The sequence below is a fragment of the Esox lucius genome, chromosome 11 (genome assembly GCF_011004845.1).
Source record: "Esox lucius isolate fEsoLuc1 chromosome 11, fEsoLuc1.pri, whole genome shotgun sequence".
Classification (NCBI taxonomy): domain Eukaryota; kingdom Metazoa; phylum Chordata; class Actinopteri; order Esociformes; family Esocidae; genus Esox; species Esox lucius.
In genome coordinates this window covers 41,859,122-41,882,607 of record NC_047579.1, presented here as the reverse complement: position 1 = coordinate 41,882,607, position 23,486 = coordinate 41,859,122, and the positions used below count along the sequence as shown (strand labels likewise).

Genomic DNA, 23,486 nt, shown 5'->3' with positions numbered 1-23,486 from the left:
AGATACATTTAACTTTGTTGTTGCTGTTACTAGTGTTCTGTCAGCAGCACTAATGGTGATGTCATTATCGTATAGTAATGACAACCTTCCAAATAAAAGCACTCATGTCAATGTATTGCTATGTGTATAATTCGTTCTAAAGACACCAAATCTAAACCAATGGCAATTTTCGTGTAGTTTTATCGCAATTTGTTTGTTTATAACAATTTTAAAACGTAAAATGTACAAACCGGTTTATATTGCCTTATAACAACAAAACTAGTATGTGTAACATAACATTCCAAAATTGCTGAGTAGGGTGTGCAGAATCCATAACAAGTGTCATTTCATGGGTCAATATATCTTATTGTCACGTGAAATTACGCTATATATGGTTTCCACACACCAATCTGGTTGAGAGAATGCCAAGAGTGTGCAAAGCTCATCAAGACAACGGATGGCTACTTTGAAGAATCTAAAATATACATTTATTTTGTGTAACACTTTTTGGGTTACATGATTCCATTTGTTATTTCATAGTTTTGATGCCTTCATTGTTATTCTGCAATGTGGAGAAAGGTAAAAATAAAGAAATAACCTTGAATGAGTAGGTGTGTCCAAAATGTGACTGGTATTGTATATATTTGTTTCTAATTATAATTCCTTGTATTTGCTTAAACAAAAACATGAAACTTGCCCTCAGTTCACTATCTTTTAAATTAATTAAACACATTGCCATGCATTTCAAGGATGGCTTTTATTTTAAAAAGAAAGATCTGAATAAGTGCTGACAGCTTAATATCCTGTTGCTAGCAGAACAGTAATGTTGCTGTTGGGGCAGGTTGGGGCATAGATAACTTCCGTTTTGGACTCCTCCTCAAGCTTGCAAGGAGCCAATCAAAACACATGTATATTACTCGTCATCGTACATCATTATAGCGGGAAAATGCGTTTGTAAATAGTGGAAAACAAGGCTCAAGATGAACTCCAAATGTTGTCTTTTTTTGATAAGAGTTGACGACACGCACACATAGTGTAAATAATTGTCCTTCAAAATATATTTTGGGCATAACTTCCAATGTCGCATTCACATACGTCATATATCTGGGACATGAACAAGATCGTTTGGTCAAGAAATGAAGAACTCGGGGTAATAAAAATGAGTTTGTTAATCTACGATCTGGTCTGAACATGCAATAATAAAAAAAAAATTCATTACATTTTCAGGTCTAAGATAAAATTGTTATGGTCAAAAACACAGTATTCAAATTCAATGTTAAGATTAGTTATATTATTAACTAATCCAATTCAGTATTTCTAAGATATTTATATTGAAATTCTATAACCTTTTGAAGGATACAAATTGAAAAAAAATCTATGCATTAATCTGAAAATGTTATAATATAAAAACATGTATAGTGCAAACCAAAATCAAATTTGTTGCATTAAAAGGAATGTAACTGTCATTTTTTAATCAGCTCCTGTTTTTTTTCTTCTTTTTTTCCTTTTTTTTTTTTTTTTACAAAATATAGTATTCAGTGTGGCAAAGTGATTTTTTTATCAGTCTTTTAAAATGTATTTTTCCCTCTTAATTTTTAAATAATTTACAAGATTGATAATTAAAGTCATCACATACTTATGTAGAGAATCTTTAATTATCAAAAGAACATTGCATAGGTCATACTACATCTTTCTGTAGGTAACTAACCACTGTTGACCAGTGCACACATCTGACTTGTTTTTGATTATCCGAATCCCCTATAGTTCTCAGTGGGAAAATGTACTTACGAGGAATTACAAGGGGGGAAATAGAAAATCAGGAAGCCTGACATGAATTGAGTTCATTGGCTAATATAATTAGCCAATAACATTTCAGCTAGCTTGATAGGTTTGTTAACATTGAATTACACTGACTGGTCAGGCGATATATTCTCCACACTAATAAGGTTGAAAAAGTCAAAAACTGTTGAAAACTTTGTTGAAATGGTAAATAATCAGTGGTGAAACCTTTCACATTGGTAACTCGTACAACAAAATTAAAATAGAAAATTGCAATTATGTCTTGTATTGTAGTTCGTTAAATGTCCCACCAGGAAGAAACATCTGAGACGTTTTTCGTAGCCAAAGCAGTCACTCACTTTGTGCTGAAGTGGTTTAGTGATTGGTGCTTTGTCTAATGGCCAACAACAACCCACTATACTTATATATGTAATTAACTTAATTTGAACAGAAATTCACCACAGTGCTGCGAAACAATTTGACCAATTGCTTTGTTTTTGCATCAGGATCACACTGGATATTGATGAATGCTATGACATCCAACCAAAATGGACTAATAGATAATGGGAACCCAATTCAACAGAAAAACAAATTTCTGATGGTTAATCACTTTTTACACTGATTTCGATACATTTTAGTACAGACCCCAGTGACAAGTGTAAATTAACCGACACTCAGTAACTTGGTGGTGGCAGTGTAGCCTAGCAGTCAAGTGGTCAGGAAACGTTTGGTCAGTAAACAAAAAAGGTGGCCAGCAAGATGAAAAATCTACCTCTAAGCTATCTCCCTGAGCATGGCAGAGCATCCTTAGTAACTGCAGAGAATAACTGTACTCATACTTACCTAGTAACTGGTTATGCCATTGACCATTGACCAGAACCAAATTATCTGCAATGACTAGAAACAATTTCTTTCAGCTGTTATCTTTTAAATAACAAAAAAGGTTCTACAGCTGAATTTACAGTTAATATACGTAAATCAGTCAATTGAAATTAATTAATTAGCCCTTATCTATGGATTTCACATAAAGGAAATACTGCTTTTGGTCCCTGTAGAACCTTTCTGACATCTTTTATTTCTGCTCAAGAAGCATGGGACACACTTTTTGTTGCATTTATATATATATTTTTCAGTTTATCAAAATGTAATGTTATTTGTTGAGTCCAGTTCCAATAATCAACTATATATATATATATATATATATTTTTTTTTTTGGAAGATCCAATGACTTTCAATGTTAGAAATCCTAAAGTTTGGCAACACATTCACTTTTCCATCATGGTACAGAGCTATTAGATGGGCAGTGGCCCATTTCCTGTTTATTTCTCAATAAAACCAAGAAACATGACCATTTACGTTTTTTGTGGTCAGTGTCTTCCTGTCAATTTGAAAGTTCTTAAAATATTTTAAATCTTAAAGCAAGAAAATATGAATCCTCCAGTTTCAATGCCCTTATATACAAAAGGTGGGTTGACCGTAATGCAAAATTAAAAACGTGGGTAAACTACTTTTAACCCCCACTACGCCACTGGACTCTAGCTAATTTAAGTTGGGGGAAAATAAAGTTTTTCTTATACTCAGGCCCTCTACAGGTGAAACACTGAAGCGCGCCAAGGGTGGAAGGCGGGGCATTTCCATAAATAACGCCTTTGGATAGGCTGTTGCTGAGTTACTGTGAAGAATGACAGCGTTCGAGACTTCCGTTTCTAGTCATAGGGCAATAAGAGCGCAGTTGCTGAATTTACAACAGGAGCCACAATGGCGGTTGTCGTCTCCTAACAGGGCTGTGGATGTTATTAAATCCACTATCATCGCCCTAAAGATAGGCCTGGTTGATTCCCAGAGCCATTAAAAATAAACTGGAACATCTATTGCACATGAAAATATTATAATTTCTGATCAATATCAAGTTAACAAGAGATACAATTATATTAAAAGGGACCATGTAAACAGTACCAACCGGGTCAAGTTTTCATTTTGTTCGAGAAACAACATCGGCTGTTAATGACGGCTATTTATTTGTTTCAGAACTCCAAACCGTAATTCTAAGGAACAATAACACCTAAACTAAGCTTTGCACCGGACAAGGGAAGCTAAAAGAAAAGGGACTTCTTTTTTCTTTCGTTTTTTTAGCAAACAGCATGCTAGCTACACAGAGCTAGCTAACCAAATAGAAACGGAGAAGAGAGCACAATGCTCCGTTTTATTGTTTGGGCCTTTTCAGCCAGTTCTCTTAACTAGCTAAATGCACAGGCCTACAATAGTTGCGTTTTTTGGGGGACTAGCTAGCAACCTTTATTTTTCTGATTTGACAAAACATGCTGTCGGCCTGCTTGGAATTAACTCGGATAATGCTTGAGGACTAAAACCTGGCAGACGGTTTTCGTTTTTGTCCGTTTGCTTAGAACGCTTGATCTTATTTACCGGATTTTAGAGTACTACGTTACTCTCCCGTTAATGTATTGTCTCGGCTACAGAGGCCCTCGCTCGGGAGAAGGACCGTCGCTGACGTGAGGAATGCCTGGGTCGGATCGACACCATGGGACCAAGAGGAAGCCGGAATCCAGCACTAGTGGTGCCCTGCAGCCCCCAGCAACGAGCGGCAACAGCGGGATACACCAGCCCATTGTCCCGCCGCATACCTCTGCGGGCAACATGACGAGCAAGGACGGTAAGATCCAGTCAATGTCATCTTCCAAGCGCAAACGGAATAAATCAGCTAAACATGGACGTGAATCCGAGGTGGGCCAGGGGCCTGGTTTTTCTGCCCTTGCCTCCACAGCGCCCCCTTCCGTCAGCGCAGTGAAGCCTCTGGTAGAATATGACGACATAAGTTCCGATTCGGACACTTTCTCTGACCCGCCTAGTACAAGGCCTTCTGAGAGAGGGCCTGGGGATCGGTCAGAGCCTGGTCATGATTATAGTAAGGGGGATGGGGGCCCGGCCGTTGGTAGAGATGGCCGGGCACACAAGCATCGGCACTCTAGAAAAAAGTCTAAAGATCCACACAAAGTCCGGGACTGTGCAGACGTGGGTCGAAGTACTAAGAAAAAGAGCAGCAAAGACAGGGAGAGGGGGAGCTCCGCGAAAGAAAAGGAGAAGGTGGCCTCCCTGTCCTCTGTGGCCTCCCTGTCCTCCGGCTCCCGACGCCAGGGTCAGCTGGAGGCTGACCTGGGGCCAAAGCGCGGGGAGTTGCCCCCCTCCTCCCAGGCCCAACCCGCGGCCAGTGTGGGAAGCAGCACGTCCTCCACCTCTTCGTCGCGCAGCAAGGAGGGCGGCCACTCAGGGAAGACTCGCAAGGACAAGCAGCAGAGGCGTGAGGGTCGAGAGGGGCGGGGGGAGGCAGGCCAGAGCGCCTCTGTTTCCCAGAAGGTCAGGGCGGACAGGAGCCACCGCAAGACCTCCAAGAGCCGCAAGTCCAGCCCTAAGGGTAAGGGGCAGACTTCCTCGAGCCGGGGCAGCCCTCGCCGGAAAGCCCCCGCGCCCAAACAGTCGCCCAGCCCCCCTAGGAGAGGGGGCAATGGCAGCCCGATGGTCAGTAGTTACAGCCAGGATGTGGAGGACAACTACCACCACCAGAGACGCAGGCCGGCCCCGCAGAGCCCCAGCCCTTACCGGGAGGTGTCCAGGCGCAGTCGGCAGAGGTCCGACAGCCCCTACCTCAGCAGGCACCGGTCATCCAGCTACGAGAGGGACGACAGCCCCTACTCCAGGAGACGCTCCATCAGTCCCTATGGTAACCGCAGGTCCTCCAGCGCCAGCCCGGTCTCCAGGTGAGTGTTTCGGGCACCTGCCAAGAATCCCCTTGTGCTCCCTTTGTGGCTCTGGTAAAAAATACATTTGTCAACTGCATAGGTGAAATGGTGCCCCCCCCACGGACCACAGACTAACATGTAGGACTGACCCCACTGGTTGATTAACCCCTGTAGGCCAGGCCTGACCCCCTACAGACAGGCATACATAGCCCTAACACAGTCACTCTCACAGACACCCAAGCTATGTCGTTAACCAGGCCCTGGGCGTGTTGTCACTGTGGATCTTCTCACTAGTCTCATCCTGGACCTGGGCCAGACTGCTGTAGAAGACCTCTGTCCACTTTGACTTTGTTTGTTTGTGTACTATCTCCTTAGGGCTATGAGTTAGGGGCGTTTGTGTGTAGTTCGTTTGGGTGTTTGTCGAATCGCGAACTCTCTAGACAGGGCTTCTGGCGGCTGAAGATTGCGCCACAGGAGCAGACAGCGCTTCGTCTCTTGGCCTCGGGCTGTCGGAATGGGAACGGCCAGGTTGCAGTTGCCTGCGACGGGGCTACTTAAAGCTATGGTCAGGAAAGGAGACGACCTGTTTTGTCTGCGTGTCTGCCAAGGAGATGGAGCCTTGCGCCATGCAGAGTGGAGGGGGAGGGGGAGACCACGGGGGCCTGCAGCACACGGCCTGGCAAGGCCTCAGGTGGCCAGACGAGGCCTGTGTGCTCCGGGAGCTGTGGTGGTGTTTGGACCGGGGTGGTGGAGTGGACTAGCCAGGGAGGGAGTGGGGGGGGGGGGGAGTGTGTGTGTGTGGGGGGGTGATAGGTTGACATTCCGCCATTTTGAGTCAGTGTTGCATCAGAGTGAACCTTGAGCTTCTTTAGGTGTGAATGGCTTTGCCACTGGGAGACTAACACTGGTTTGGATTGTTAACAGGGCATGTCTATGCCCACCAGGAGAGTATGGACAGATGCTACTGGTGAAACGTTGGTGTAGTCTAGCCAGCCCATTTGTTTATCATAGCACGCTAGTCAACTTGAGTGTTCCTGTTACTAACTCGGAATGACATTTTGGGTTTTATTCTGAGACATGTTTTGTTTTTCCCAAAGTATGAAGTCAGTATTGTTCCTGCCATTTAGTATCATGTCCTCACATTTTAACAGGTTTAGATATATGGTGATTTGAATATATTTCTGAAAAGTGGATAAAAGTTTATATTTTTGTTTAATTGCAGAGGAATGCGGAGGTTAACTTACAATGGGGATGACTTGAGGAAGTTTAATCTTTTATTTTGTAGAACTACATGCCAACTAGGTCAGAACAAACATGCCTCCTTTATGTTCTGACGTCTGCAAAATAAAAGCATTTTGTATGCTGGTCATGCAGGCTTGAGGCATGTGTTCTCAAACCTCCCCTTGCGACCAACAGACATTTCACAATGTTGTTGCAGTCCAACTAAGATGTATTCAAAAATAGCTTTCCAAATTCAGGCTGGCTTATTTTGCTTGTTTGCTTTTACTTAGCTCTTACTTTGTTAGCTTTCTAATAAGAAACACCCCTGATTGGCCTAGTCAATGGTCTGATGTTTAGTTCTCATGTTGACTTGCATGTCCTTACATGGTATTGTGGTACTTAATGTTCCATGGCAAATAACAAATCTGACCAAACTTTGGTCATTTAAAATAAATCTGACATGGATAAGTGACCACACAATTGTTTCTGTTCTCCAACTCAGGCTGTTTTCTTTAGGATGTCAGGTCTGCTTCATTTTCCTAGTAAACACTATTTCTGGGTGATGGCTTGGCCCTGTGGAGAGGTCTGAGTACCGCTGGACTGATGTACTTGGTAGTTCATGTGGAAGGATAGCCTACATTAATATTCATCATACAACATGAAGAGGTTCTCCTTTTCTTTGACTTAGGCTGTTCAATAAAATAGGGCACACTGTCAAATCGCCCCCCCTTCTCCTACTTCCTCTCTCCTAAAGTTCCTCCTAACTTAAAAGTGAATTGGCAGCCAACAAATGCATTATCCAACACACGCATTATCCAACACACGCATTATCCATCAAACGTATTATCCTAACCCTCTTTTCCCCCCTCTGAAATAATTGTTTTCCTGACTCCTCCCTCTCTCTCTCCCCACAGGCGCTCTGTTCGCTCCCGCAGTCGCTCTCCGCTGCCTTTCTCCTCTCGTCGCTCCTCCTCCCGCTCTCGTACCAAGAAGCACTCGTCCTCTGCTGGTGGCGGCGGGTCCCACAGTAGCCGTCCCACGAGCCGCTCCCCGCCCTCCTCCTCTCGCCTGCCGCTCAACTCCAGCCTCGGGGCAGAGCTCAGCCGGAGGAAGAAGGAGCGCCAGGCTGCGGTGGCTGCAGCTCGGCCCCCCTCCCCCCCGCCACCTACACGCCGGTCCGCCCCCCGCCCCTCCAAAGTGGAGCCTGAGAGAGCGCCGGACAGAAACTTTGTTCCAGCTGGGGACCCCCAACCTCTACCCAGTGCAGCCAAGCCCCAGGACCCTCCGGGTGGGGAAGAGCAGGGCTCGGCACCCCCTCCCTCTGCCTTCTCGTCCCCCGCACCCCCCCTGCCCGCCGGTCAGACCACCCCGCTGCCCCCGCCTCCTCCACCTTCCACGGCGGTCACCCAGCTTCAGCAGCCCCTGGGCCAGGCGGAGGCCGTGCCCTGCCCAGCGCCCTCCTCAGCCGCCTCCCAGTCCAGATCTCCTGCCCCCCTGCCCACACGCAGCCCCGTCCGACAGACGCCTTTCCACAAGACCTCCACCCTTCCTCCCTTGCCTCTGCCCCCCATGCTCCTGGGAGACTGCCAAGACAGGTGAGGTGGTGCGCCCTGACCCTGGGCTCTCACACACACACACACACACACACACTCCGTTTTCCAGGCCTCCGCATTAGTACATGTCTAGTCATCATCAGGACCGTAAACAGGCGTTCACTGTAGTCTCAGGTTGCATCCGACTTTCAGTCGGTCTGAAAATCAGCCCAGCAGCCTGCCGCTCTGTCTAGAAAGCCGGGGTCCAAGCGGAATTAACAGTGCTGCGTAATAATGTATCTACGTCATCTAATAATGTATCTTTCAAACCGCTCCTCTGGGACTCCAAGTCGGTCTGGGGAACTACTTCTGATCCTCAAGCCCTTGGTTAGTGAATCGGCTGTGTTAGTTCAGGGCTACAGCAAAGTTCGAAACCCCCTGATCCACAATGTGTAGACCATAGGCCTACATAAACACAAAATACGGAAATCATAGTGGGTACAACACGTGTAACTATATGTCTGTCTCTTTTTACTGTGTTTCAAAATGCGTGCTTGGGTTGTCTAGAAGTCAGCTGTCAATTTAATAGTGATTTTAAACCTCAGAGGGCAAAATGGAAAGTGTCACACAGAACTACGACCATGAAAGATCTTTTTCAGTTGCTCACTGGTCATCGTATGTTGTGTGTGTGAAATTTTATTGGAACAATTTGGCATTTGTCATTGCAGAGGCGTTATCTTTTTGACTGTAGGTAACATTAGCAAGCTGAGTAGATAGATAGCTGCAGGCCTTGAGTTGAACTTTGGTCCAATGTTAAACCCCCACAGTCAAACCTGAGTGCTCTCCAGGCCCATGTCGTTAGACCTTGAGTATGGAACCAAGTTAAAACCGGCCTACAGGCCAACTAAATTAAGTAATGACTGACTTTTTACAGCCACGTCAAAATCAGTGCTTGGTCTACTATTGACTTGCACTGTGGCAGCCATTTTGGCCAACATAGTCTATGGTTACACATCTCTTTAGCATGGTTTTTGAGGGCGACATTTTGAGAAAAGGAAAATCCATATTCGTTAGAACAACCACAATATGTCTTTCTATAGTTAACGTTGTTGTCTTTCTCTCCCTTGGCTGCCCCTCCCTCAGTCCAAAGAAGTCTACTCCTCCTCAAAGGTCTTCCAAGAAAGAGAAGGAGTTGCGGAGCAGGCCATCTTTGATCGACCTCCCCCTGCCCCCCACACTGGCCGGAGGAGAACCCTCTCCCCCTCAGTCCCCTGTCTACAGAGCCCCCCCGCCACCCCAATCCTCCCTGAAGAAGAGACCAAAGTGAGTTCCTGACCCTAATCCCGAGGCCCAAACACCCGACTCCTCCTCACCCCCCCCCTTCTCCACATTTTTAAACTCCTCCTCTGTGCCACACCCCTTTAATACTACTGTTCAGGACAAGTAGCATGACAGAGTGCTAATACAGAGACCAAGACAGTGGTGTCATGACCTGATTTTACATCACCAAGGTTCACACTTATATTCCTTCCCAACTGTACAGATGACACCACTAGTTCTTGCTGAATGCACTTACAAGGAATAGTTGCCATCATGATGTAGCCTAGGGAATGCAAGGTTGCATACAGACACAGATCCAGGAGACATAGGCAATCGTAGAATGTCGGTTGCCCCGACAACGTGACGGAAACTCACACACAACCGCTGGAGCATGTTACTATACATTAGGTGAGTTTGCTAACTCAGCTCTCCCAATAGGGAATAGAGTTCTGTTCACCTTTACAATACAAGGAGCATGAGCCCCACTGCTGCTGTTGAGACTTTCCCCCAAAAGGGAGCCGACTTCTAGTGGTTTCTGCTGGGCCCAAGGCCCTGTCTTCCACATACAGATGGTGACTAGGAGCCATGCTCAGCTGACATCCCATTCATTACAATGTGCCTGGGTACAGAGAAGGGAATGACATTGACCATAGAAGACATGGCTATTGTCATTGGTAGTACATTAGCAGGGATGTGATTTTTCCGGATTAATCCGGAATTCCGGATTTTCCGACCTGAAAATGTGACTTACGTGAATCATGCAGATCTGTAAAAAAAAATGGGAGGGGGGACCTCACAGCCATCACCGCAATCTTCATCTTTCTTTAACCGGCAGCGTCGCTGAGCAGAGGGTGTGTGTGTGTGTGTGCGTGCGTGTGTGCGTGTGTGTGCGTGTGCGTGTGTGTTCATCTGAGCCAATTGGTCTGTCACTGCTCCGTCAATGTCGGAATATTTGCGATGATCACGTATTTGCGTACAGCTTGTTCACCTGCTCAATTTCTCTGCTGAGTAGTAATTTACCTCAGTCGCTCTCGCTCGACTACAGTGACAAGAACATCGCTGGATCGGATGATCTGAGTATGTATTATTGCTTGTGTCTTAATATAACCTATAGTTACTAATTTAACTTTGTTGTCGGTTGATTAGATGTCGAAAATCGATTTTGATTGATTTTCCACTATGGCAGGATGTTTTATTCACGTAGGTTAAGCTTCATTAACATTATTTGTATTTGCTAGCTTTTGTATTTGCTAGCTAACTTATATAATAATAAGATAACGTTAGCTAAGTTAGCTACTAACGTTAACTAGCCACCCTTAAAACTTTGCTGTATGAATCGTTGTATTATATAGCAAATCGTTTTCAAGGTTTTAGCAACTTATAAATTAATTTCTTGTGCATGTTTTTTTTTTTATGTAAAGGCATTTTAGACGGCTTGGATCCGCGGGGATCGCTCTGTCAATTCATATTTGCAGTCACGTCACAACCATGCTTCCAACCTAAGTGTTGAGACATATGAGTCCTATCAAGTGGTCAAATACAACCTGAAGGCCATGCAGGTGTCGGCCATTCAGCACTACTCCCGGAAGACAAAGGAGAGTCCTGTTAATGTAAAGCTGTGCAGAAATGTAAAACTATCAAGCCAAAGGTACAGAGCTCTGCTCAGAAATAAAGAAGAACTGAACAAAAGGCCTTATCACTCTGCGAAGCCAACGGCCAGCAAGACAATGTCAAAAGATGCCATTGTGGCAGCAGCTGTGAGTGCCAGGCGCAAATTCCTAAAGAAACGTGTAGAGGCTCTAAAAAAGCTTGCTACAAAGGCTAAAGAGTTGGGTAAAAATGTAAAACAAAAATAAGTTAAAATATATATTTTTTTGTCATGGTTATTGTTCAAATAAGTTGTTATGGGTCATTCTTTACTATCCATGTAGATCCGCCACCAGTTTGATCGGCGTGTGTGTGTGTGTGTGTGTGTGTGGGGGGGGGGGTCTCTCGGTATATTTTCCTGCTTTTTTGTCCTTAGCCAATCACATGCCTGATTAGGTAAACTGAACAACAGGAACTCTGAAGGACTAATCAAAGTAGTAAAATTAATGTTCATTAGAAAAATGCACTTTCCACACCTCAGACTCTTTTCTTTCAACGAAGAGTAGACAGGAGGTTTTTAGCGTGTCCTCAACACGTCTCCTGCACTGTCCTCGCTAGGTTTTGCTGCCCCCGCTACGGCGAACGCAAACAGACACAGAGCGACTGGGGAAAGCGCTGCGTGGACAAGTTCGACATCATCGGCATCATTGGGGAGGGCACCTACGGCCAGGTGTACAAGGCCAAGGACAAAGACACAGGTGAGCTGCAGCTGTCCTCCTCCCTTCTCTGTTGGTCCTCATGGGCTGGAGCAGAGAGGATGTCAGGGAGGCTATCAGCCACCACACCCCAGGCTTGACTACTGCCTCCTGGGGTCATTGGGGCACCTCTCTGCCCAGGACACTAACAGATAGGGGCTGCATTAGCTTTCAAGAGGTGGCTTTTTTTTTAATGAAAAAAAATTGACTATATATTTGACTTAAGTTTGGATTCCACAAGATGAAATTTAATCCCTGGGTCACATCAGTGCTGTAGTCCCCAGCTGGTAATGGGCCCATTGGTCACAGGGGCAATATGAATGAATCATTTCATACATTCACATTCTTCATAGGAACCAAATAACTGGTGTCTGACCAGTTTGTTTGATTACAGAGACTGTTTGGACTTGTCACTGCAATTATATTTCCCATTAATATCAGAATAGAGAAGCTGTCAGTCTTTTGTCAGCCCTCAAACATGATATAGGAGCGTGCCCATTGTTAATGCTAGCTCACATTTCCAGTCAGGGGCAGTGCCTGCTAAGTTTTGAGCCAGCTGTAGTTTTACTAGGTTCTTTTTTACCAGGCCAGACCATACTACTGAAGGGTAGTCAAGATGGAAGATAAGGTCAGAGTCTGAATCACTCACATGACTGATCCGTGTGTCAAAGACACAGAATGTGTTCGTAATAGACGTATGACTTCACCATGACAACTGCCCATCCAATGTTGGCCCAAACCGGCTTCATGGCCACACCCTTTATGCAAAACAGCAGTGCCATCAGTCGTGTAACTCACCACTGGTTCTTCTTGTAAGACAAGTGGCAAGTCATTTGTAAAGATTCAGGAAGTTTAAGTTCTGGTCTGCCTGTTTAAGTTCAGGTTAACAGAGTTGATAGCCGTGCCTCTACTTAATACTTCATCTGCAAACGGGCAGCAAGAGAGTGTGTTTTGGGGATCAACCAGATATTTTGGATAGTTGGAGCGAGTATAAATATAAAAAGTTGGAACTTCAAATGAAATGTGTTCATTATTTGCCCCACCCTGCCCTATGACCTACGTTTCAGAATGTTTGACGTTGCACAGACGTGATGGCTACTGTTATACCAAACTGCCTAGACATGTTTCTCCTGTCTGTTATACCACGCTACCTAGACATGTTTCTCTTGTCTGCTTCAGGTGAGCTGGTGGCTCTGAAGAAGGTTCGCCTGGACAATGAAAAGGAGGGCTTCCCCATCACGGCCATAAGAGAGATCAAGATCCTCCGGCAGCTCAATCACCGCAGCGTGGTCAACATGAAGGAGATTGTCACAGACAAACAGGACGCCCTGGACTTCAAAAAGGACAAAGGTGTGTGTGCTTGTCGTATTGGCCCGTCTGGTCTCTGCCTGCCTTGTGTGGGTGCCGTCTGTTCTGATTTGAGTGTTTGCCCGCCTGCCCCTCCCCGTCCCCTCAGGAGCCTTCTACCTGGTGTTTGAGTACATGGACCATGACCTGATGGGTCTGCTGGAGTCTGGACTGTGCCAGTTCTCCCAGGAACACGTGCGGAGCTTCATGAGGCAGCTGATGGAGGGGCTGGACTACTGCCACAAGAAGAACTTCCTGCACAGAGATATCAAGTGTTCCAACATCCTGCTCAACAACAGGTGCTTGAGGGGATGGGACAGGTGTCTCCAAACCCTGGTCTACCAGCGTGTGGCAGTTCCAGGGATTTTACTGTCTGGCTCCTGTTCTTTAAGACACGTTTACTAGGTTAATCGTTCATTATGAACCATAATGAACGATTAAAAAGGAGTGTTGTTACGGTAGTGGTAGCAGTGGCAGTTTTATTTTAGGTGCTGGTTAAAGTTTTTCCTAATTACTTTGGTAGATTTAAAGATTCTCTTCCTCATTATGACTTTCAGCATTCTTCTGTGTATGCAGTGATGAGGTCAATAATACTGGACCACACCAATGGAAATGTCCATACAATGTTTCTGTGTGTGTTTGAGTATATTGCTTATGAATCGTTAACTCCAGTACTTCATCCATTATCACCTGCTTTTGCAGGTAAAACCCCCCCACTGATTTCTGTCATTTTTAAACCTGAACTTCCTATTTTATGCACTCAAAACGCCTGTTTTTCGCCATCTGATTTGACACATTGTAGACATTTTACAACCAATCGTTTGGCCAATATCAGCTGTAATGGAGGTATATCTATAACTGTGTGCTGACAACAGTGTCCTTCTGTCCGGATGGCCAATTTTCATTGAACTCTTCTTTGCATCCATGGGAATTGAAATGCCTTTTCTCTTGATTATATGGTTAACTACTGTTGTTAGCTGTTTTGTTAACAGCTGTGTAGGTGGAAATGTTTATGAGGCAGAATGATTTGTCTTGTTTTTCCCAGTGATTCTTTAACCTCTCTCTCCCTGTACAGCGGTCAGATCAAACTGGCTGACTTTGGTTTGGCACGACTCTACAACTCAGAGGAAAGGTGAGACTTCAGCTTGGATTCATCTAGTTGCTTTAGAGCTTGTAATAACAATGGCATGTTTATCAGTATGTGAAGTTGGAGGTCTTTCCTGGTTTAATTTAGGTTCAACAATACATAGTTGAAGACAAAAGGATTTGAATATCGCAGAAACGGTCGCATGAATTAGTTCAAACACTTCCGTGTGGGAACCTGCATTGTCTTAACCTTGTGTTGTCAAACCGAGGCTTGAACTGTAAGCCACGTTCAGTTGCTATGGCGGTCTGAAAGAAAACCGAACTGTTCCAGTGTTTGGTCAGTAGGTGGTGCTGTGTGGCAGTGTTTAGAAGTTTTCCTTCAGTGCTCATGTTGAGAAATGAAGTGTTTTGTGCAGTAGGAGGTTTGGTAGAGGTGCTGGATATGACCTTTCCCTCTCCGTCCCTCCCTCTAGTCGACCCTACACTAATAAAGTCATCACACTGTGGTACCGGCCTCCTGAACTCCTGCTGGGGGAGGAGAGGTACTCTCCAGCCATTGACGTCTGGAGCTGCGGGTTAGTAAACACCCACACAGAAATACAATACCCCAGAACACTAATTTCCGGTGTGTTTTAACAGCTGTCCGTTGGTGCACTAACAGTCTGAATTTAGGTTTTAAACACATGTTGTTTAAAACCTCAATCCTCTGCATTGGACAATGGCTTGCAGTAACCTTTGTTTTCCAAACGGTGTTGCTGTTACACCTCTGAATCATTTTGAACCACGACTGCTCAAATCCCACAGACGGGCAATCATCACTAACAAATATTAGACGCTATGGGGACCCCTGTTTTATTATTCTTTTTTTTTAGATTTTTTTTTTTAGAATCACCAACTTTATCTACTGACTGTTTGTGTGCAGGTGTATCCTGGGAGAACTGTTCACCAAGAAACCCATCTTCCAGGCCAATCAGGAGCTCCTTCAACTAGAGCTGATCAGGTATGCTGCCCCCTGCTGCCAGGAGGACTGCAGCTCCATGTTAAGGTCCCCCTGCGCCCCTAACAACCCCTAATGCCCTATGTAGTGCTCTTCTTTCCTAGCTAATCCCTAGTGGAGTAGGGGCCCCTCAGGACAGACTCTAACTGCCCCTCTCTGTCTCAGCCGTCTGTGCGGGAGCCCCTGTCCTGCCGCCTGGCCGGACGTCATCAAGCTGCCCTACTTCAACACCATGAAGCCCAAGAAACAGTACCGCCGACGGCTACGCGAGGAGTTTGCCTTGTATGTAACGCACGCATTAACCACACACACGCATACCCGGGTGGATTCTGCCGTCTGTCATTGTACTCAGTTGAAGCTGTATGTCAGCTGTTGATGACTGTTGTTTGCCTCTCTGGCTCAGTCTGCCCGCTCAGGCTCTAGACCTGCTGGACCGCATGCTGACCCTTGACCCCGCACGGCGCTGCACAGCCGAGCAGGCCCTCAATAGTGACTTCCTGTGTAACGTGGAGCCCAGCAAGATGTCCCCCCCCGAGTGAGTACCCCCCCCCCCCCCCCGGCTCTCTCCGCTCCTGGGCCTGAGACGATGATCTACAGAGCAGTTTCTTTGGCTCCTTTCTGTTTCTCTCCTTTGTGCTTTCTTCTCCCTGTTTTTGACTCTCGCTCTGTTTCACTCTCTGTCTCCAGTCTCCCCCACTGGCAGGACTGCCACGAGCTGTGGAGCAAGAAACGAAGGCGCCAGCGTCAAAGTGGGCTGCCCGAGGATGTGCCTGTGCCCAAAGTGCCCCGCAAGGACCCCTCAGGGGCTTCCAGTGGAGAGAACAGCCGACCCCAAGCCAGCCCTGCCGGAGCCCCGCCTCCTCCGCCCGGACGACCAGCCTCCTCAGCCATCTCGGCCAATGAGCTAGCAGGTCAGGCAGACACTGTTTTCTACCGTCGCCGAGCATCCCCTTGGCAAATGTTTCCTTAGTGTCTCCACTGGTAGAAAGTAGTTGTTCCTAGTGTTTCTGTCGACCTGTAGATTCCAGAAGGCCTCTGAAGACTGCAGGCCGGCAGCATGCTGACCACGTCCTCTTGTTCCCGACAGGCCTGGGCGCTGCGGCGGAGCAGCTGAACCAGACGGAGCTGGCGGTGCTGTTGAACTTGCTCCAGAGACAGACGGACCTCAGCCTGCCCCAGATGGCCCAGCTGCTCAATGTCTCCTCCAACCCGGAGAGCCAGCAGCAGCTGGAAACCCTGAGCCAGTCCCTGTCTGCCCTGACTGAGGCCTCCCACCACCGGGGGGCCCCTGAGGATCAGGCCCCGGCCAGGTCCCAGCCCCCCGAGCCCCCCCCGGAGCCCCAGGAACCCTCCCCGCTGCATGCCGAGGCGTCCCTCAGCCAGGACGACCAGACCAGCCTCCTGGCCCTCCTGCTGGGCCAGCTCATCAAGCCACAGGCGGAGGTGGTGGAGCAGGGTGACGAGAGCAATGGCGTCCAGTCGGAGGAGGCGGCGACACGCGGCTCGTCCGCTTCCGCGGCTGACCGCAAGGGCAAGTCCGGGTTCAGTCTGTAGCGGGCGGGGCAGAGAGCGCCGGGTCGGAGGTCGGGGGATCTCACGGGGGACTGGTGGACGAGGGGGAGAAGACTGGGTCACGCCCCCCTTCATAGCTGGCCTGTCACGGTGCCCCTACTGTCGTGAATTGTTTTTCTGCATTCAGAACTGCAGTTTTAAATTCCATTTTATAAAACAAGCCGCTGAGATGAAATTTGTTAACTAAACGGTCCATCTAAAGATTCCACGGTATCTTTTTTGTTTGTTTTTACCAAGATCTGTTTTAAGGTTGCGTCTAGACCCGCCAGCTCCCCTCCTCAAACCGACAGTACCGGCCCCCAGCCTAACTTTCACCCGTCTCACACTTCAAAGGCTACTCTCACCCTCTCAGCCACATGTCTGTGAAAATGTACCGTACATAGTTGGAAAGTCCTCAAGATGGCTGACCTGAGAGTGGCTTCGAGGTTCCTTGGTCACATGGACTTTTGTCACTGGTGTGAATGTAGACCAAGAGGTGTAGTGTTGGTGTCAGAAAGAAAATGGTTCTCACTGCACACTCTCCTTTTACTCCTGCCTTTCTTTCTCACCCTGTTTTCTCTTCCTTTATTCTTTTCTCATTCACCCTTCATCCATGTCCTCCTTTCTGGGGTTTGTTCTTCCCTCCATGACAATATATTGCTTCAAAACCAGTCTGTAATGTCAGCCTTTTTATGAAGAAAGTCTAATAAATTATCAAGCAAAAATAAATGTTTTGAACCTTAGCATTCACCTGCATGTCTTTCTTTTAACTTTTATTTTAATCACACACTTTCTCTATGTTGCCTGTTACATTAGACGTCAGCATCATCTTGTCTCTGTTTGTAGTGGCTCCTGTTGCCTAGGAAACAACGGTAACAGCAGAGTAGCCCGGTTGTCATGACAGCAGAAGGAGAACTCTCACAGCCTTATGGCAGGGCTTCCTGTCCCTCCCTCCCTCGCTGTCATGTCACCCCCCCCCCCCCCCCCCCCCCCCCCCCCCCCCCCCCCCCCCCCCCCCCCCCCATCCATCACCACCCATTCCAGCCCTGTGCATGTCAGAACATCTCTTGGAGGCAGTTCTACCCTGCGGTAGAGCGACCCATCTCTCCTGGGGGAATACGGACGAGCAGCTCCTCGGTATCGTGAGGCTGCTTGATCTTCCCCCTGGACAGGACATTGTTGTGTCACAGGGCGTGAACCTGACTCCATCTCCCCGAGGCAGTCTTCGGCGTGTCACGTTACAGGCCCGCTGAGTTCAGTATAACATTAAGCGTCTGTTCCTTCCAGTCCTTGGTTGGCATCGCATGTGTGAATGCATTCCATGTGGAGTATTTAGGCCCCGGTGGATTTAATGATGTTCCACCATGTCTCTCCATGATGCTTGTCTGTCAACGTTTTTTTTTTTTTTTGGTTGATCTTTAAATGCTTATAGTTGTGATGGCGCTCCAGGAACCGATAGCTAAGGAGGGAGTTTCTAGGCAGACAACCCGAATTGCTCCAAGGTTGTTGCTGTAAATGAGGATGTGTCGTGGTCAACTTGCCTCTTAAAATAAGGGGTTTAAAAAAAAACGCATAGGTGACACTTTTCTAGTTACATTTATCAAATCAATTTTAATCCTCATTTGTGGTCTTTGGTATTGTTATTTAGTTGCCAGTCTGCCCATGACACAACCTTTTCTACATAAAAAATTTTATAAAAATACTGTCCACCTTGAAAGTACATTTTTGAATGGTTGGGTGGAGTCGTGAGTTAGGCACGGTACGTGCACGCCCTCTACTGGCCAAGCTGGGTGTTGTGCTTCATGGAGTTAACCGTTGTGGTTTTTCTCAGCAGCACCCACACAAACACTTGACTGGTTCTCTGGGACATTCCACTGAGAGGAAATGAAAGCTAAATGTGTGTAGCATAGGTGATGGCACACAGGTCCAGGTGAAGATGTCCAGGTGAAATCTCACTAAACATGTAATGCTTGTGTGTTTCTGATTAATATCTGATTTGACTGTTGTTTCCTTCGGCCCTCAGACGGTGCCATCAACAAGCGAAAGCAGCCAATCGGGACAAGTCAGGCCCCTCCGCCCTCTGATCGACGTCCCCCGTCTCCGCCTGGGCCTCCCCCCTCAGCCCCGCTCCCTGGCCAGCAGCCCGGCTCGGAGTCCGGCCAGGATATCAGCCCCGCCGTGGTGGTCGCCCTGCTGCAGCTGGTCTCTCAACAGGACCCAGAGGCCGCGTCCGGAGGCCCTCACGCCCAGGGCAGCAGGGACCACTCCCCAGCCGTGGATACCACTGCCCGGGCACAGCCAACCTCCACCTGGGCAACGGACTCCCCTAAACCCTCCCCTGCCCGGGAGCCCCCAAGCAGCATGGCCTCCGCTGCCCCTAGCCCTGCAGCGCAGTTCCCTAAGGACCAGGACCTCCGCTTTGCCCACGGGGCCTCTCGCTGACAGCTGATTCTGGGCAGGCCTGTTCAGAGACCTGGGGAACCTGGGGAACCCTGGGGAACCGTGGGTCCTATAGGCCGTCCGACAGCAACGGGAGCCGGGCACGCCTTCTGTACTGATGATGGTAACCACCCTGCGGTAGAGCGACCCATCTCCCCGGGGGGAATACGGACGAGCAGCTCCCCAGCCTCTGCAGAGTTGGTGTATTGAAGATGGGAGGATGATGAAGAAAGATGAAGGTGGCTTTCAGAATGTTTGTCCAGAGGAAGGTGCAGACTTTTGGGGGGCTGGATATTTGGAGGATGTTGTTATGAGGATGGACAGTGTTGGTTTGACTAAAGGACAAAGGAAGCCCAGCTCTAGACAGACAAAGGCAGGGGTAATGGGAACCTCCACACCATCCAATCACTGACCCTGCCATTCCTCCTTGACCTCCTGACTGGCTGAAGTTTGGAGCGAATTCCGCACATGGAATGTGATCAGCTGTGATTCGGTTTTGTTTAATTTGCCAGTCAATTGATTATGTCTACTGTAGTGCCCTCTGATCACTAGGCTTTTAGTGTGTCTCGGAGTCTGGTGACATCACTTGTCTCCGCCCTCCAGGTGAATAGGGGAGGGGCCGTCTGCAATGTGCGACACGGCAGGAACAAAGGCCTAGTCTAAAACCAAGGTATTTAACTGGGTGGGGAGGGGGGGTTGGGGTGCAAAAATACGACGCTGAGATTCAGAGCGAGTTAAACAGACTCAGCCCCTCATCATACTAGCTGGCTCCTGACCTTCGACCTTGTGCCTCTGTGAGCTTACCGATCCTTGAATGATCCTTGCCCACAGAGATTTTGGGTTGTTTTCTTCTTTTCTGGAAGGCACATACACAGGACAAGACAGGGCTTGAAATGAATACCTTGTGTGTATATTTGTCTTTGACCAAAGGTACTGTCGGAGAAAGTATTTGTGGCCCAGCCCCCTTCCCTTGTTTTTCAAGCTCAAACTACAGTATGTTGGCATCTGTCAGTTCTCCCATGTAGAAATTAAAATGTTCATTCTTGAACCCTCACTAGCAGCTAGCTCTCATACTCCTACACACCTACAAGAATTGCAAACTGACACACTCGTCTCTCTAACTAACGGCTCCTCTTAAGTCTTTACTTGACCCCTCTGGTCACAGCTAGCAAGCTAAACCAACAAACATACCCAATAGCAAATAGACCAGTAGTTCCCAACTCTACTCCCAGTATCTCACGTTCATTATATACTCCAGGCAGACATACCCAGTTGTTCTTGTTGAGGGGCTGATGATTAGTCGACAAGTTGAGTTTAATCGGGTTTGCTTGCCAGGGGCTACAGCAAAATGTGAGCTGTTGAGGGAAGGTGAGGACCAGGGTTGGGGAACCAGTGGACTAGACAACTACACTATCTACACCCCCTCCCCCAAAGCTTTTCCTGATGGTCTCTGATATTCTGGGCATATCTTGCCGCCCTGCCTAACTGTGCAGCAAATATGTTTTTGTGTGATTATTTTCTACCTTAAAGAAAGTTACATGCTAAAAGATGGTCCATGTTTTTTTTTCCTTTGCAATGTTTTGGGAAGGGAGAAATCTGACTTTGGGTTTCATGTGACTGTATCAGAGGATATTTTGTAATATGTGTTTTCTCGGTTCAGTTTATTAAAGGAAATCATGCAACCAGATGGTGTTGTCTGAGAAGTTTCAAATGTGACGTTCTTTATTCTCTTCTTTCGTACATGTGCCCCCTAACGGACATTTTAAAACATTTCATTTTTTTCTATTTCAACACACTCACTCACTCACTCAATCCATTGCTTTAACATACAGTTTTATGATGTACAACGTTATACGAATGATGTTCTCTACACAATTGATGACATACAACTAAATTAGCATTTGAGTTCCTTTTTGAGTGTGGATTACTGGGAGTTGAATAGGGGTTTGCGTCCACCGAATGTTATAGATATTCCAGGTTGGCCAAAGATTCTGTCCAGTGACTGGGGTTTTTAATAGTCCACTTTGGAATATTTTTCAGGTTTTTTCAACTGCCAGAAAAAGGCGTTAGATATAGGCAGGGATCAGTGTGTGCCAAGTGCCAGCTCGTCATGAGTCGAAGTTGGTTGATGTTCCGGCGTGTCCTCCGATTGTCCCGGTGGGACATAGGGACCGGCAGGTGAGCTGGGTTGTCCCTGCCTTGAATCTGCTATTGGCCTTCCCTGTGGAGGGAATTAATTACTGTTGGTAAATTAACCAACAAAAGTATTCTGTCGCAAAAATGTAATGGTTCAAATATTGTAGTGGGTGAATTACATTTGAGAATGTCTACTTACGTATGTGAGCGGAGATGGACGTGACATGGTCCTGTTGTTCCATCTACCAACGCTTCGCCGACGATACCGCGGTGGGCTCGCAGTAGGCCTAGTCTCGTTTTCCAAAACCATTCCAACCGAGAGTGCGGAACGTCCATAGGGAAGAAGTTGATCCTGCGAGCTATCCGAAGTTCGGTCGGCGACCCGTTGGGACCTTCGTCGCATAGAGGTGGCCTGGTTTGTAGGGACTGGGACCGGGTTAAGCCTTCTGGGTGTGCCTTGGAAATAGGGGTTAGGTCGCGGGGACTGCGTTAAAGAAGCCGGTAAACCCACGTACTCCAGTGGGGGCAGCCAGACGAATAGTGTCATGGCAACGTTAGGAGAGACCATACCCATGGAAAGAAATGTGAAAAAACGACAACGTAGCCTATAGGCTTGTGCTGCTTATTTTAAGCGACTTGTAACACAGCTACCCACTGGTGACTACGGAACCGACTGCGTATTTTTATAAAATTGTCTTCGCCAGTATGGTTTGCAGCCTGGCCATTATCACCTTTTGACGATCGGGGTGGGAAAGAAACCACGGTTATTTACCTTGGCATAGACAACACATGGATCGTCAGCACCACATTTGCAATTCACTTGTGCGTCTATTGTGTATGGACCAAAATTGTGTATGTTAACTACCTACTTAACAGACTCACCAAAGAAATGCAGATCTCTTTCTTGCGCAGTTAACACCTAGCAAGCTCAATCGAGACGTGGAGCCTGGTATTGAGAAACTTGAATGGATGGTCTGACGTTTTCGTAACTGTTATATGTATTCTTGAATTGATGTATACTTAATTCTATAAACAAATTACTAGCTAAAAGTCCCCATGTTTAGATAAGAAAGGGAATGTAGGAGAGGGGGATCTGGTATTTGTTAATGTTCAGGAACGTCGCTAGGCCTATTTTAGGGGGGCTTCAGCTATTAATTTAGCTATTAATAACCCCCCCCCCCCAAAAAAAAATAAATAAATCAATATATCAGTCAATATATTTTCTCCACTTCTTAGAAATTGTATAGAATCGCGTTAATTTAGCAGGATGTTCGGTTGAGTTTGATGCTTTGAACGTAACTCTCATCTGAAGCTAGCTTCTGTAAATAGTAGCTAACGTTTCTAGTGGTGGGAGAAGTATCCTCTCAAGTTCAAAATGTAATAGCACTGGAAAGCAAAGGTACGTTTTGCTAATGAATATAACTTTCCGTAGCCCACCACCATTTTAATATAAATGTATGGAGGTACATTTTTTTTTATGTATTGGAATTGTTTAGACAAGTTGCAGTTCGTGAAATTCGACTTGCGGGACAGACCAGACGTCATGTAACAGTGATCAGTCTTTTTTTTCTTTACCGGAAGGCAAGAATGCTGTAGTTACTACTTTAGTAGACACTCAGAGAAAATTAAGATCTGCCATTTGAAATACAAATAAAAACACATTATAATGTAATTCAACAAAATAGTTAAGTGGCCAATAATTGGGTACAGCGGGCGATAATAGGGGTCGTATTTACACTAACCAACTACTGAAAATATTAATGTCTGACAATAGTATGTCACTAATAAGGAAGTTGCAATACTGTGTGTTTCACAGATTCATGTTTGTTTATGTTTGAATTAACGTTGCAACATATTCAGTTAAGAGGAATGGAGTTGTTAAAACATGCTTTTGAAAGGATTCAGAATGATTCACAGAAATCTCGCTTAGGAACATAATATTCTGTATATGTTAATTTACTATAAACTATAGTTGACAAAAGTATTTTGCTACATCTTACAG

The 23,486-nt window shown here is 46.5% G+C and overlaps 1 protein-coding gene and 1 long non-coding RNA gene across 3 annotated transcripts; one reads left to right on the top strand and one right to left on the bottom strand.

The window, feature by feature from the left end:
- The first annotated feature begins 3,470 nt into the window (after positions 1 to 3,470).
- cdk12 (cyclin-dependent kinase 12) lies at positions 3,471 to 21,035 on the top strand. The gene is made up of 14 exons (XM_013136039.4): positions 3,471 to 5,531; positions 7,649 to 8,329; positions 9,410 to 9,589; positions 11,792 to 11,931; positions 13,108 to 13,278; positions 13,385 to 13,574; positions 14,351 to 14,407; positions 14,835 to 14,936; positions 15,284 to 15,361; positions 15,524 to 15,640; positions 15,762 to 15,893; positions 16,046 to 16,269; positions 16,446 to 16,889; positions 18,933 to 21,035. The coding sequence occupies exons 1-14, from the start codon at positions 4,276 to 4,278 to the stop codon at positions 19,349 to 19,351; spliced, it is 4,191 nt and encodes a 1,396-aa protein (XP_012991493.3). The 5' UTR covers positions 3,471 to 4,275; the 3' UTR covers positions 19,352 to 21,035.
- A 5-nt stretch (positions 21,036 to 21,040) lies between these two features.
- Positions 21,041 to 22,564, bottom strand: LOC105013330. Of its 2 annotated transcripts, XR_828232.4 has the most exons (3): positions 22,367 to 22,564; positions 21,684 to 21,940; positions 21,041 to 21,569 (listed from the first exon to the last, which is right to left on the bottom strand). It is a non-coding gene; the product is annotated as an uncharacterized LOC105013330 (long non-coding RNA). The 2 variants fall into 2 exon arrangements; XR_002197450.3 differs by lacking the exon at positions 22,367 to 22,564 and having other exon boundaries at positions 21,684 to 22,356.
- Positions 22,565 to 23,486: the final 922 nt, after the last annotated feature.